Consider the following 15,169-nt stretch of genomic DNA (forward strand, 5'->3'; position numbering starts at 1 on the left):
TCTTTATTAAATAAATAATTACTTATTAAGTAATTAGTTTGGGCAGGAGTTTGGGGGGGCTTGGGAAAGTCTTGAGGGGTTTGAGGCAGGAGAGAGTTTGGGAGGAATTTTGGAGGGTTTGGGCAGGAATTTGCAGGGTTTGGGCAAGAGAGACTTTGGAGATTTTGGGAGGAAATTTGGAGAGTCTGAGGCAGGAGGGACTTTGGGGATTTTGGGAAGGAATTTGGAGGGTTTGGGCAGGAGGGACTTTGGAAGTTTTTAGAGGGAATTTGGAGGGTTTGGGCAGGGGGGACTTTGGAGGGTGTGGGAAGGAATTTGGAGAGTTTGAGGTAGGAGGGACTTTGGAGATTTTGGGAAGGAATTTGAAGGGTCTGGGAAGGAATTTGGAGGGTTTGGGCAGGAGGGACTTTGGAGAGTCTGGGAAGGAATTTGGAGAGTCTGGGAAAGAATGTGGAGGGTTTGAGCAGGGGGGACTTTGGAGATTTTAGGAAGGAATTTGGAGGGTCTGGGAAGGAATTTGGAGGGTCTGGGAAGGAATTTGGAGGGTCTGGGAAGGAATTTGGAGAGTCTGGGAAAGAATGTGGAGGGTTTGAGCAGGGGGGACTTTGGAGATTTTGGGAAGGAATTTGGAGGGTTTGGGCAGAAAGGACTGGAAGTTTTTGGAAGGAATTTGGAGGGTCTGGGAAGGAATTTGCACAGTTTGGGCAGGAGGGACTTTGGAGGGTCTGGGAAGGACTTTGGAGGGTCTGGGAAGGAATTTGCACAGTTTGGCCAGGGAGGACTTTGGAGGGTCTGGGAAGGAATTTGGAGGGTCTGGGAAGGAATTTGGAGATTCTGGGAAGGAATTTGGAGGGTCTGGGAAGGAATTTGCACAGTTTGGGTAGGAGGGACTTTGGAGATTTTGGGAATGAATTTACAGGGTTTGGGCAGGAGGGACTTTGGAGGGTTTGATCAAGAGTTCAGAGGGTCTGGGCAGGTGTGCCCCAGCCCCAGGGAGCCCCCCAAGCCCCCCCAAGCCCCTCCAGGCCCTGCTGTGCCCCCCAGGACGTGCTGACCGTGGTGGTGGAGGACCTGAGGCTCTGCACGGTCAAACCCTGCGAGGACATCGAGAGGAGGTTCTGCTTCGAGGTGGTGTCCCCCACCAAGTGAGTCTGGGGCTCCCCAAGGCCCCCGGGGCTGGGCTGGGAGCACCCCTGGCTGCCCAACCTGCTGGGGGGCATTTTTACCTGGAGGGGTTGAAGAGGGAGCACCCCAAGAATGCAGAATTCATTCTGGCCAGAAAGTTTCAGGAGGGAGCACCCCAACTTTGTGGGGTAAATTTTTGCCTGGAAGGTTTGAAGTGAGAACACCCCAACCTTGTGGGGTTAATTTTTACCTGGAAGCTTTGGAGAGGAAACAACCCCAACCTTATGGGATAAATTTTTACCTGGAAGCTTTGGGGTGGGAACACTGTCACATTATGAGGTAATTTTTTACCTGGAAGCTTTGGAGTGGGAGCACCCCAATCTTATGGGGTAAATTTTGGCCTGAAAGGGTTGAAGAGGGAGCACTGCAACCTTATGGGGTAAATTTTTACCTGGAAGCTTCAGAGTGGGAACACCCCAACCTTATGGGGTTCATCTTTGCCTGGAAGCTTTGGGGTGGGAGCCCCCCAGCATTATGGGGTTCATTTTTACCTGGATGTTTTGGAGTGGGAGCCCCCCAGCATTACGGGGTAAATTTTTACCTGGATGTTTTGGAGTGGGAGCCCCCCAGCATTATGGGGTAAATTTTTACCTGGATGTTTTGGGATGGGAGCCCCCCAGCATTATGGGGTAAATTTTTACCTGGATGTTTTGGAGTGGGAGTGCCCCAGCATTATGGGGTTGATTTTTGCCCCGCTGCAATTCCCGTGCTGAGGCTGAGGAGCAGCAGCCTCACCCCATCCCTGGTGGTGTTTTTGGCTCTCCCCACCCCGTTCCCTGCTGCAGGAGCTGCATGCTGCAGGCTGACTCGGAGAAGCTGCGGCAGGCCTGGATCCAGGCAGTGCAGGCCAGCATCGCCTCCGCCTACCGCGAGAGCCCCGACTGCTTCTACATCGAGGTGAGCCCCGAGCCCGAGGAGCCCGAGCCCTGCTGCCCTGGGGCTCGGCTGGACAGGGATAAAGAATAATAGAGCAGGGGATTGGGAAAGGATCAAATATAAAACAATTTGTGACAGCGATCCCAGCGGTGCCAGGATGAGGGAAGGGAGGAGAAAGCTGACTCCATGTTCCAGAAGGCTGATTTATCATTTTATGAGATATTATATATTAAGTATATATTATATATTTAATCTAGAATATATTTAATTATAGATTAAATATATATTTAATTAAATATATATATTTACCATGTTCCAGAAGGCTGATTTATTATTTTTTGAGATATTATATATTAAGTATATATTATATATTTAATCTATAATATATTTAATTATAGATTAAATATATATTTACCATGTTCCAGAAGGCTGATTTATTATTTTATAAGATATTATATATTAAGTGTATATTATATTTAATCTATAATGTATTTAATTATAGATTAAATATATATTGAAATAAATATATATTTACCATGTTCCAGAAGGCTGATTTATTATTTTTTGAGATATTATATATTAAGTACATATTATATATTTAATCTATAATATATTTAATTATATATTAAATAGATATTTAATTAAATATATATTTAATTATAAATTATATATTTATTTAATTATAAATTAAATATTAAGTATATATTATATATTTAATCTATAATGTATTTAATTATAGATTAAATATATATTGAATTAAATATATATTTAATTATAAATTAAATATCTATTTAAATAGAAATTAAATATATAATTAATTAATACACATTTAATATATATCAAAAGGATCTAATATAAAACAATATTTATTTCTATATTTAATATATAGTTATATTATATATATTTTGATTGGAGGTGTTAATCTCCTGATTTCCTGCTTCTCCCTGCAGAGGCTGGACAGAACAGCCTCCCCCTCCACCAGCAGCATCGACTCCGCCACGGATTCTCGGGAGCGGGGCGGGAAGGGGGAGCCCATCCTGCAGCGGGTGCAGAGCATCCCCGGCAACGAGCAGTGCTGTGACTGCGGGCAGCCCGACCCCCGCTGGGCCAGCATCAACCTGGGCATCCTGCTCTGCATCGAGTGCTCCGGCATCCACAGGTGTGCTGGGCCGCGGGGGGACAGGGAATCCCGGGGGAATGGGGCTGGGGGGGAGAGCAGGGTCCTGGGGGAAATGGGCTGGGGTGGAGGGCAGGATCCTGGGGGAAATCCTGGAGAAAATGGGCTGGGGGGAGGGCAGGATCCCGGGGGAAATGGGCTGGGGTGGAGGGCAGGATCCCAGGGGAAATGGGCTGGGGTGGAGAGCAGGATCCCAGGGAATATGGGCTGGGGTGGAGGGCAGGATTCCAGGGAAAAATCTGAGGGAAAATGGGCTGGGGTGGAGGGCAGGATCCCAGGGAAAATGGCTGGGGTGGAGGGCAGGATCCCAGGGGAAATCGTGGGGAAAATGGGCTGGGGTGGAGGGCAGGATCCCAGGGGAAATGGGCTGGGGTGGAGGGCAGGATCCCAGGGAATATGGGCTGGGGTGGAGAGCAGGATCCCACGGAAAATGGGCTGGGGTGGAGGGCAGGATCCCACGGAAAATGGGCTGGGGTGGAGGGCAGGATCCCAGGGGAAATGGGCTGGGGTGGAGGGCGGGATTCCAGGGGAAATGGGCTGGGGTGGAGGGCGGGATTCCAGGGAATATGGGCTGGGGTGGAGGGCAGGATCCCAGGGAATATGGGCTGGGGTGGAGGGCAGGATCCCAGGGAATATGGGCTGGGGTGGAGGGCAGGATCCCAGGGAATATGGGCTGGGGTGGAGGGCAGGATCCCAGGGGATTTGGGCTGGGGTGGAGGGCAGGATCCCAGGGGAAATCGTGGGGAAAGTGGGCTGGGGTGGAGGGCAGGATCCCGGGGAAAATGGGCTGGGGTGGAGGGCAGGATCCTGGGGAAAATGGGCTGGGGTGGAGGGCAGGATCCCAGGGAATATGGGCTGGGGTGGAGGGCAGGATTCTGGGGAAAAATCTGAGGGAAAATGGGCTGGGGTGGAGGGCAGGATCCCAGGGAAAATGGGCTGGGGTGGAGGGCAGGATTCCAGGGAAAACCATGGGGAAATGGGCTGGGGTGGAGGGCAGGATTCCAGGGAATATGGGCTGGGGTGGAGAGCAGGATTCCAGGGAAAACCATGGGGAAATGGGCTGGGATGGAGGGCAGGATTCTGGGGAAAATCATGGGGAAAATGGGCAGGGATGGAGAGCAGGATTCCAGGGAAAAATCATGGAGAAATGGGCTGGGATGGAGGGCAGGATCACAGGGAAAAATCGTGGGGATACTGGGCAGGGATGGAGGGCAGGATCCCAGGGGAAATGGCTGGGATGGAGAGCAGGATTCCTGTGAAAAATCCTGGGGAAAATGGGCAGGGATGGAGGGCAGGATCCCGGAGGAAGTCCTGGGGAAATGGGCAGGGATGGAGGGCAGGATCCTGTGAAAAATCCTGGGGAAATGGGCAGGGATGGAGGGCAGGATCCTGGGGGAAACAGCCAGGGATGGATTAAAAGATTTCCAGGAAAAATGGCCAGGGATGGAGCTCAGGATCCCAGGAGAAGTGGTGGGGCTGGAATTGCAGTGTTTGATCCAGCAGATCCAGCAGGAATTGTCCCTGTGTGTTTTATTTGCACAACACCCCCTGGTTCAGCTCCACCTGCACAGAGAGATCATGAAGAGCTGGCCTGACCTCGTTAGGGGCATGGTGGGCTTGTGGAATTGTAACAATCCCTGGATTCTCTCCCTCTTGGCTGAACAGGAGCCTGGGTGTTCACTGCTCCAAGGTCCGATCCCTCACGCTGGATTCCTGGGAGCCAGAGCTGCTGAAAGTGAGTGCTGGATTTTCCCAGGGAGAAACGCTGGGAATCCAAGGATTCCCTGGAAAAGGGGGGAATTCCTCCCCTGAGCCTTCAATTCCCTCCCTGAATTTCACTTCCAGCTGATGTGTGAGCTGGGCAACAGCACCATGAACCAGATTTACGAGGCACAGTGTGAGGAGCTGGGGCTGAAGAAACCAACAGCAGGGAGCTCCAGGTGAGCCCAGAATCCGTGGAAAAGCAGGTTCAGGGATCCCCACAGCAACCCCAAACCCATGGAAAACCAGTTCAGGAGGCTCCAAATTCCTCAGGTGCCCCCATCCCATCCCACTCAGCTGAGCTGGTCTCTCGTGGGGGTCAGTGGGGCATTGGAATGGGGCTGGGAACCAGGAATTGCAGGATTTACCCTAAATTTGAGACCTCCCAAATACCTGAAGCACCTGAGGTTGAACATCTCATCCCGTTCTCAACCCCCTGCACCTTTTGGTCGTGCTTTGGAACAACTGGGGAAAAACCAGACATTTTTCAGCTGGAGAAATAGGAATTTTCGGGCTCAGGTGGACAAAACACCCCAGAGCAGCAGCTCCATCTCCTTGTGGTGGCTTTGGGCAAACCCAGTTCCCTCAGAGGGCTGCAAATCCCTCATTTTAAAGTCCAGGAAATAAGAATTTTAGGCTTCAGGTGGACAAAACACCCAGAGCAGCAGCTCCATCTCCTTGTGGTGGCTTTGGGCAAACCCAGTTCCCTCAGAGAGCTGCAAATGCCTCATTTTAAAGTCTGAGAAACTGGAATTTTATGCTTCAGGTGGACAAAACACCCCAGAGGAGCAGCTTTGGGCAAACCCAGTTCCTTCTGGAAAGGCAGGTCCAGAAACCTCAAAACTCCTCATTTTAAGTTTGAGAAACTGGAATTTCAGGCCTCAGGTGAACAAAACTTTCCAGAGCAGCAGCTCCATCTCCTTGTGGTGGCTTTGGGCAAACCCAGTTCCCTCAAAGGCTGCAAATGCCTCATTTTAACTCTGAGAAATAAGAATTTTAGGGCTCAGGTGGACCAAGCACCTTTGCCCACACGCCCTGAATGTTTGTTTGTGCGCAGGCAGGACAAGGAGGCCTGGATCAAGGTGAAGTACGTGGAGAAGAAGTTCCTGAAGAAGCTGCCGGGCGGGGAGGCGCTGGCCGAGGCCGAGGCCGAGCCCAAGCGGCGCCGCTGGTGCGTCAAGAAGTGCCAGAGGCACAGCAGCGGCTCCCGGGCGCCCGCCGCCCGCAGGAAATACCGGCAGGAGCCGGGCGGCGCCGGCCCCGCCCTGCTGGGCTCAGGTGGGAGCCGGGAATGGGACAGGGAGGGAGCATGGAGGGGAATTAGGGAATGAAATGTTGTCTAGATATCCAGAATATTTTTAAAATATATATATATTTTTTTATATATATAAAACTATTTTTTTAATTTATATATATATATATAAAACTATAATTTTATATATATTTTTTATTTCTATATATGTAAAACTATATATTTTTATTTCTCTCTCTCTATAAAACTATAATTATATATATAACTATATATAAACTATATATAACTATATGTATAGTTATTATAATTTCATATAGAAATATATTCTATAAAAATATTAGTATAATGCTATTATACAAATATATATATTAGTATTATATATATAACTATAACTATGTATTTAAACTATATATAACTATATATAGTTATTATAATTTCATATAGAAATAATATATTACATAAAAATATATATTTTAGTATCATGTTATTATACTAATATATATATTAGTAATATATATAAAACTATAGCTATATATAACTATATATATAGTTATTATAATTTCATATAGAAAAAATATATTATATAAAATATCTATTATTAGTATAATGTTATTATACTAATATATATATTAGTATTATATAATATATAAAATATATTATATAAATTATATGTATTATATATTATATATCAATAGCATATAGAAATATATTGTATATATAATATATTGTATATATTATCTATAAAATATATATAATATATTAAATATATATATTATATATCTCATATATTATGTATACCATATATATAATAGATATAATAGATAAAATATCATCTATATAATATATATGATATATATTTAAAAGTCTCTTAACTATATATCATATAGTAATACATATAAACTATATTATATATAAACAATATATCATATACCTAGCTATTAATATAATTATTAATAAATAAATAATGAAATTAAATTATAAGTAATTTATTAAGAAAATTATACATTTTAATAATTAGTGGAAAATAGATTATATATCGTTTATATACATATTATGTAAACTATATATAATATATACCAATATTTATTTCATCTATTTATATATTAATATAATTATTAATAAGTCATGTATACAAATAATAAGTCATTGATTAATATAATTATTCTATATATATAAAAAATTTAGTGAAAGTGATACCTTGTGAAGGCTGACCTAGCTATCACTAATATTTTTTGTTTTGGTTTGGGGTTTTTTTGGTGGGGGGATCTTGGGAAGGTTCTGGCTGCTCTAGGATGACTTTGGTCAGAAATTTGTTATATTTGGGCCTCTTAGGAAGGTTCTGGATACTCTGAGATCTCTGGGATATCTTTGGTCAGGAATTTCTTCCATTTTGGGATCTTGGGAGGGTTCTGGCTGCTCTGGGGTGGCTCTGGCCATAAATCTGTTCCTTTTGGGGCCGTGTGCTCGCAGCCGTGGCTCTGGGGGTGCCGCCCCAGCCGGGGCAGGCTCTCCCTGAATTCTGAATTTCCCGTGGGGAGCAGCAGCCACCCTGGAGAGGAAATTCCGCCGGGATTCTCTCTTCTGCCCCGACGAGCTGGACTCCCTCTTCTCCTACTTCGACACGGGCGCCGGCTCCGGCCCTCGCAGTAAGTGCTCTGAAAGAGAATTCAGGCCATTTTTATTTTTAATACATTTAGGTGGCACCTCTGCCAGAGAGGCTGTGCCCAGGCAGGGCTCTGGCTGCTCAGAGGTGGCTTTGGTTAAAAATCTGTGACATTTTGGGGTTCTTAGGAAGGTTCTGGCTGCTCTAGGATGACGTTGGTGAGAAATTTCTGAGATTTTGGGGTTCTTAGGAAGGTTCTGGCTGCTCTGGGATGACCTTGGTCAGAAATTTGTGACATTTTTGGGTTCTTAAGAAGGTTCTGGCTGCTCTAGGATGATGTTGGTCAGAAATTTCTGAGATTTTGGGGTTCTTAAGAAGGTTCTGGCTGCTCTGGGATGACCTTGGTCAGAAATTTCTGAGATTTTGGGGTTCTTAAGAAGGTTCTGGCTGCTCTAGGATGACGTTGGTCAGAAATTTCTGGTATTTTGGGTTCTTAGGAAGGTTCTTAGGAAGCTCCTCCCTTCCCTCCCAGTTCTGCCAGGGTTGAGTTGAGGGGTTGGGGCTGGGTTGGACTCGATGTTCTTGAAGGTCTCTTCCAACCTGGGGATTCTGTGAATTCTGTGGATTGATTGAGTGATTGATTGAGTGATTGATTGATTTCTGTGGATTGATTGATTCTGTGATTTCTGTGGATTGATTCTGTGGATGTCGTGGATTGATTCTGGGGATTGGCTGATTTCTTTGGGTTGATTCTGTGATTTCTGTGGATTGATTTCTGTGGATCGATGGATTGATTGATTTTTGTGGATCGATTGATTGATTTCTGTGGATTGATTTCTGTGAATGTTGTGGGTTCTGTGACTGGGTTCTGTGATTGGGTTCTGTGACTGATTTCTGCGATTTCTGTGGGTTCTGTGGTTGATTTCTGTGGGTTCTGTGGTTGATTTCTGTGGGTTCTGTGGTTGATTTCTGTGGGTTCTGTGATTGGGTTCTGTGATTGGGTTCTGTGATTGGGTTCTGTGATTGGGTTCTGTGATTGGGTTCTGTGATTGGGTTCTGTGATTGGGTTCTGTGATTGGGTTCTGTGATTGATTTCTGTGATTTCTGTGGGTTCTGTGATTGATTTCTGTGGGTTCTGTGATTGGGTTCTGTGATTTCTGTGGGTTCTGTGATTGGTTCTGTGATTGGGTTCTGTGATTTCTGTGGGTTCTGTGATTGGTTCTGTGATTGATTTCTGTGATTTCTGCGGGTTCTGTGATTGGGTTCTGTGATTGGGTTCTGTGGGTTCTGTGATTGGGTTCTGTGATTGGGTTCTGTGATTGGGTTCTGTGATTGGGTTCTGTGATTGGGTTCTGTGATTGGGTTCTGTGATTGGGTTCTGTGGGTTCTGTGATTGATTTCTGTGGGTTCTGTGATTGGGTTCTGTGATTGGGTTCTGTGGGTTCTGTGATTGATTTCTGTGGGTTCTGTGATTGATTTCTGTGATTTCTGTGATTTCTGTGGGTTCTGTGATTGATTTCTGTGGGTTCTGTGATTTCTGTGGCTCTCGCTGCTGGCAGAGGAGCAGCAGGGCCGCTGTCTGTGGGCTGGGTGTTCAGGTGCCCGTGGTTTGTGTCCTGTTGGCCCCGCAGGTCTGAGCAGTGACAGTGGCCTGGGCGGCAGCACTGACGGCAGCGGCGACGCGCTCGTCTTCGGCTCCGTGGTGGACAGCGTCACCGAGGAGGGTGGGTGACACCCGGGGGTGACACCTGGGGGGGCTCTGGGACGGGCTGGGGGCTTTACCTGGCACCTTCCTGGCTGGAGAGCTCCTCAGAGTCGAGGCTGAGGGGGTTGGAGGAGTTAATTGGGAAATGAGAACTTTGCTATCGAATCAAGAACCTGAGTCCTGCTAGAGGGCAGGGTTAGATGGGGCGTTGGGGAAGGAATTTTGGGGCGTTGGGGAAGGAATTTTGGGGCGTTGGGGAAGGAATTTTGGGGCTTTGGGGAGGAATTTTGGGGCATTGGGAAGGAATTTGGGGTGTTGGGAAGGAGTTTGGGATGTTGGGAAGGAGTTTGGGGCTTCGGGAAGGAATTTTGGATTTTGGGAAGGAGTTTGGGGCTTCAGGAAGGAATTCTGGGTTTTAGGAAGGAGTTTGGGGTTTTGGGAAGGAATTTTGGATTTCAGGAAGGAGTTCTTCCCTGTGAGCATGGGGAGGGGCTGGGGTGGGTTTCCCAGAGAAGTTGCCCCCACCCCTGGAAGTGCCCAAGGGCAGGTTGGGGCACCCAGGGATAACACAATGAGTTTTGGGAACCCTACCAACCCAGGATTCTCTATTTTCTCCTGGAATTTCCCCCAAATAAAGGTAGAACTCCACAAGCAATGCCAGGCCCAGCTTCCCTCGGGCAGCGTGGGTGACCAGGACGGCACGGGGACCATCCAAAACGCAGCGGGTGGGTTTGGAATTTGGGCTGATGTTTTTCCTCTCCCTTGCCCCCCTCTCGTTCCCTCTCCCCTCCCGGCAGAGTGCGAGGTGTCGGATGACTCCAGCGGCGAGGCGGAGCTGGAGCAGGAGGTGTCGGACCTGGAGGAGGTTCGGGAGGTGCCGGCGGGGCTGGTGCTGTCCCGGGCGGCGCGGAGCCGCAACCTGCCCCTGCTGGCCGCGGCGCTGGCCCACGGAGCCGACGTCAACTGGGCCAACGAGGAGGACGAGGGCAGGACCCCCCTGATGCAGGCTGTCAGCGGGGTGAGGAGTGGGATGGGAATGGGGGCAGGACCCCCCTGATGCAGGCTGTCAGTGGGGTGAGGGGCTGGGATGGGAATGGGGTGGGGACAGGACCCCCCTGATGCAGGCTGTCAGTGGGGTGAGGAGTGGGATGGGAATGGGGTGGGGGCAGGACCCCCCTGATGCAGGCTGTCAGCGGGGTGAGGAGTGGGATGGGGATGGGATGGGGATGGGGGCAGGACCCCCTGATGCAGGCTGTCAGTGGGGTGAGGGGCTGGGATGGGAATGGGGGCAGGACCCCCCTGATGCAGGCTGTCAGCGGGGTGAGGGTCCCAGGATGGGGTGGGGATGGGGGCAGGACCCCCTGATGCAGGCTGTCAGCGGGGTGAGGGGCTGGGGGTGGGCTGGGAATGGGGGCAGAGCCCCCTGATGCAGGCTGTCAGCGGGGTGAGGAGTGGGATGGGGATGGGATGGGGGCAAGACCCCCCTGATGCAGGCTGTCAGTGGGGTGAGGGGCTGGGGATGGGGATCAGGGTCAGGGGCTGGAGCATGGGAGCTGCCCTGTGTGGGTGACATGGAGTGGGAATTCCATTTGGGAACTGGGTCTGGTTGAAATGGAGTGGGAATTCCCTCTGGGAATTGGGTCTGGGAGAAATGGAGTGGGAATTCCCTCTGGGAATTGGGTCTGGGAGAAATGGAGTGGGAATTCCCTTTGGGAATTGGGTCTGGTTGAAATGGAGTGGGAATTCCATTTGGGAATTGGGTCTGATTGAAATGGAGTGGGAATTCCCTTTGGGAATTGGGTCTGGATGACATGGAGTGGGAATTCCCTCTGGGAATTGGGTCTGGGTGAAATGGAGTGGGAATTCCCTCTGGGAATTGGGTCTGGGTGACATGGAGTGGGAATTCCCTCTGGGAGCTGCCTGGTATGGCTGAATTGAGGTGGAAATTCCCTTTGGGACTTGTCTAGTCTGGCTGAATGGATGTGGGAATTCCCTTTGGGAATTGGGCCTGGCTGAACTGAGGTGGAAATTCCCTTTGGGAAGTGTCCAACCTGGCTGAACCGAGTGGAAATTCCCATTTTCCCCCCCATTTTCCCCCTTTCCCAGGGCTCCCTGCTGGCCTGCGAGTTCCTGCTGCAGAACGGGGCCGACGTCAACCAGCGGGACGCGCGGGGCCGGGCGCCGCTGCACCACGCCACCCTGCTGGGGCACACCGGGTGAGCCAGCCCCGCTTCCCGCCGGGAATGCCGGGCACAACCTCGGGATCCGCGGGATCCAGCTGGGAAATGCGGACTGGGGGCGTGGGGAACGGCTCGGGGCTGGCACGGGGCGGGGTGAGGGGGGAGACTGGAGTGGGATCTTCCCCTGGGTGGAATTCCCAGGGAATTTGTGGCTGGAATGGAATTCCCTGAGGATTTGTGCCTGGGGAGGGGCCGGGATGGGATTCCCTGAGGATTTGTGGCTTGGATGGAATTCCCTGAGGATTTGTGCCTGGGGAAGGGCCAAGATGGGATTCCCTGAGGATTTGTGGCTGGGGAGGGGCTGGGATGGGATTCCCTGAGGATTTGTGGCTGGAATGGAATTCCCTGCGAATCTGAGGCCGCCCCATCCCTGGAGGTGCCCAAGGGCAGGTTGGAACAAGCTGGGATAAGGATGATGAGCTGGAATTGTGTGCCTCTGGAATTCTGGTCCCTGGAGCTGAAATTCTTTGCCTCTGGAATTCCTTTCCTGAGGCTCCCTGTTCCGCAGGCAGGTGTGCCTGTTCCTGAAGGACAGGGCTGGAATTAGGGAATTCAGGAATGGTGTGATTCCCTGTTCCCCAGGCAGGTGTGCCTGTTCCTGAAGCTGGGGCTGGAATTTGGAAATTAGGGAATTCAGGAATGGTGTGATTCCCTGTTCCCCAGGCAGGTGTGCCTGTTCCTGAAGCTGGGGCTGGAATTCCTCAGGAATTCCTCAGGAATTCTGTGATTCCCTGTTCCCCAGGCAGGTGTGCCTGTTCCTGAGGCTGGGGCTGGAATTCCTCAGGAATTCCTCAGGAATTCTGTGATTCCCTGTTCCCCAGGCAGGTGTGCCTGTTCCTGAAGCGCGGTGCCACCCAGCACGCCCCGGACGCGGACGGGCAGGACCCGCTGAGCATCGCCGTGAGCGCGGCCAACGCCGACATCGTCACCCTGTGAGGGCCACCCCGGGGCTGGCAGGGCTGGGAGGGACTGGGGAACACTGGGAGGGACTGGGGAACACTGGGGGGGACTGGGGAACACTGCCTGGGGACTGGGCAACATTGAGAAACACTGGGGAATACTGGGAATCCCAGGAAATGCTGCCTGGGGACTGGGAGAGACTGGGAAACACTGCCTGGGGGCTGGGAAACACTGGGAAGTACTGGGAGAGACTGGGAAACAGTGGGAAACACTGCCTGGGGAATGGGAAGTGCTGAGAACACCAGGAACTGCTGCCTGGGGACTGGGGAATACTGGGAACACTGGGAAACAGCCAGAAACACTGGGAAACACTGCTTGGGGACTGGGCAGTATTGGGAAACACTGGGGAATACTGGGAACACCGGGAAACACGGCCTGGGGACTGGGACGGACTGGGAGAGACTGGGAAACACTGCCTGGGTACTGGTACAGACTGGGAAACACTGGGAAGTACTGGGAGAGGCTGGAAAATAGTGGGAAACACTGCCTGGGGACTGGGAAGTACTGAGAACACCAGGATCTGCTGCCTGGGGACTGGGAAAGACTGGGGAATACTGGGAACACCGGGAAACGCTGCCTGGGAACAGGGAAAGACTGGGAGAGACTGGGAAACACCCAGAAACACTGGGAAACACTGACTGGGGACTGGGCAACGTTGGGAAAGACTGGGGAATACCGGGAACACCGGGAAACAGCGGGAACCAGCAGGGGCAGGAATAACCGAGCCCTCCCCTCCCTGCCCCTCCCTTCCCCTCCCTTCCCCTCCGTGCCCCGCAGGCTGCGCCTGGCGCGGATGAACGAGGAGATGCGGGAGGCAGAGGGGCCGCTGGGGCAGCCCGGGCAGTACCCCAGCAACAGCCCCACGGAGCTGCAGTACAGGAAATGCATCCAGGAGTTCATCAGCCTCAACATCGACGAGTGTTAGGGACAGCCCCGCGCCCCCCGGGCCGGGCGGGGTCCCCGCGCAGCCCCACCCTCGGAGATTCGGTGTTTTCCCTGCTGGTTGGTCTGGTTGTGATGCCCGCACCCCGAGGGTGGAGCTGCCCTCAGGGGGTTTTTCCTTGTGGGGTTTGAGTTCTCATGCTTGACTACTGGATGGTTGATTTTTGATTTTTTTTTTTTTTTTTTGAGGGTTTTTTTGGAGTAGGAGCATCCCAGGGTGTGACCACGGATTGTGGCATGTGGGATGGAGTGTGTGGGAGATGAGTTTAGAGGTTAAAAAAACAACAAAAAACAAAACAAACGTACAAAAAAAAAAACAAAAGAAGGAAAAAAAATCAAAAAGAGAAGAAGAGGAAAAACCTTCTGTGGCCAGGAGAGAGCCACCAACACCAGGAGCAGACAGAGCTGTCCCTGAAGAACCGGCTTGGAATTCTGGCAGGGATCGTGGCTGGAGCCGGCTCTGCCCTGGGAGGAGCCTGAGGTGCCCTCCAGGCTGCTGTGGGGCAGGGGTGCTCCAGAGGCCTGGGGGGACTGGGACCAGGATCCAGGACTGGGATCAGGACCAGGATCCAGGACTGGGATCAGGACCAGGATCCAGGACTGGGATCAGGACCAGGATCCAGGACTGGGATCAGGACCAGGATCCAGGACTGGGATCAGGATCAGGACCAGGACTGGGATCAGGATCAGATCAGGATCTCCGGCTCCTCGCCCGTCGCTGCTCTCACACCAACCCAGCCACGCTCCCCTTGACTGCTGCCCCGGGTGCTGGGCTGCTCAAAGCCATGGCTGCCCTGCTTCCACCCCACTGGAATTCCCAGGAGGGTTCCAATCCCACTGGAATTCCTGGAAGCAGCAGCGCTGATCCCTGTCGCTGGCGATGGGCTCGGGGCAGGGAGGGGAACCAGCTCCAGCTGCTGGGTGGGATTTCACAGAATCCCATTGTCCCATTGTCCCAGATCCCATTATCCCATTGTTCCAGATCCCATTTTCCAGAATCCCCAGGCTGGAAGTCACCCTCAAGACCCTGGAGCCCACCCCACACCCCAACCAAACCACGTCCAATCTTCCGATCCCACCCAGGGATGGGAATTTGCCTCCTCTGGGTTCCCTGCAGGTCTCCAGGCAGAGAATTCCACCTGCAGGAATCCCCTCTGTGCTCCCCCACCTGCTGCAGCAGCTCTGCAGCTCCCCAGAATTTTGGGGTTTTCTCCTTTTTTTCCTCTCTGGGCTGCAGTGAGGGAGTGTGGCTCTCCTTGGAGCTTTGCTGCTGTCCCATCCTGTCCTGGGAGGGCTCAGGGAGCTCTGGAGCCTTCCCCAATGTCCCCAGCTGCAGCTGGCACCAGGGTTTGTCAGGATTTGGGGACAGGATTTGAGGACAGGATTTGTCAGGATTTTGGATCCCAGTCCTGGCTGCTCCTGGCACAGTTAGGATGGGCTTAGGTGCTGATCGTCCTCCCAAACCCAC

At 51.0% G+C, this 15,169-nt stretch overlaps 1 protein-coding gene across 1 annotated transcript in view; it reads left to right on the forward strand.

Annotated features, from left to right (window-relative positions):
* Positions 1–14,218, forward strand: part of ACAP3 (ArfGAP with coiled-coil, ankyrin repeat and PH domains 3) — a gene marked incomplete at its 5' end in the record, with an annotated part of 47,153 nt that extends 32,935 nt beyond the window's left edge. Inside the window, 12 exons of the mRNA XM_084220257.1 lie at positions 1,045–1,145; positions 1,971–2,082; positions 3,012–3,220; positions 4,904–4,973; positions 5,084–5,178; positions 6,057–6,277; positions 7,793–7,897; positions 9,486–9,578; positions 10,357–10,577; positions 11,666–11,775; positions 12,621–12,731; positions 13,537–14,218. Coding sequence (XP_084076383.1) covers positions 1,045–1,145; positions 1,971–2,082; positions 3,012–3,220; positions 4,904–4,973; positions 5,084–5,178; positions 6,057–6,277; positions 7,793–7,897; positions 9,486–9,578; positions 10,357–10,577; positions 11,666–11,775; positions 12,621–12,731; positions 13,537–13,684 — 1,596 coding nt within the window. The 3' untranslated portion in view covers positions 13,685–14,218. The remainder of the gene's footprint in view (positions 1–1,044; positions 1,146–1,970; positions 2,083–3,011; positions 3,221–4,903; positions 4,974–5,083; positions 5,179–6,056; positions 6,278–7,792; positions 7,898–9,485; positions 9,579–10,356; positions 10,578–11,665; positions 11,776–12,620; positions 12,732–13,536) is intronic.
* Positions 14,219–15,169: the final 951 nt, after the last annotated feature.

Source organism: Fringilla coelebs (genome assembly GCF_963513975.1).
Source record: "Fringilla coelebs genome assembly, chromosome: 22".
In the NCBI taxonomy this organism is placed as follows: domain Eukaryota; kingdom Metazoa; phylum Chordata; class Aves; order Passeriformes; family Fringillidae; genus Fringilla; species Fringilla coelebs.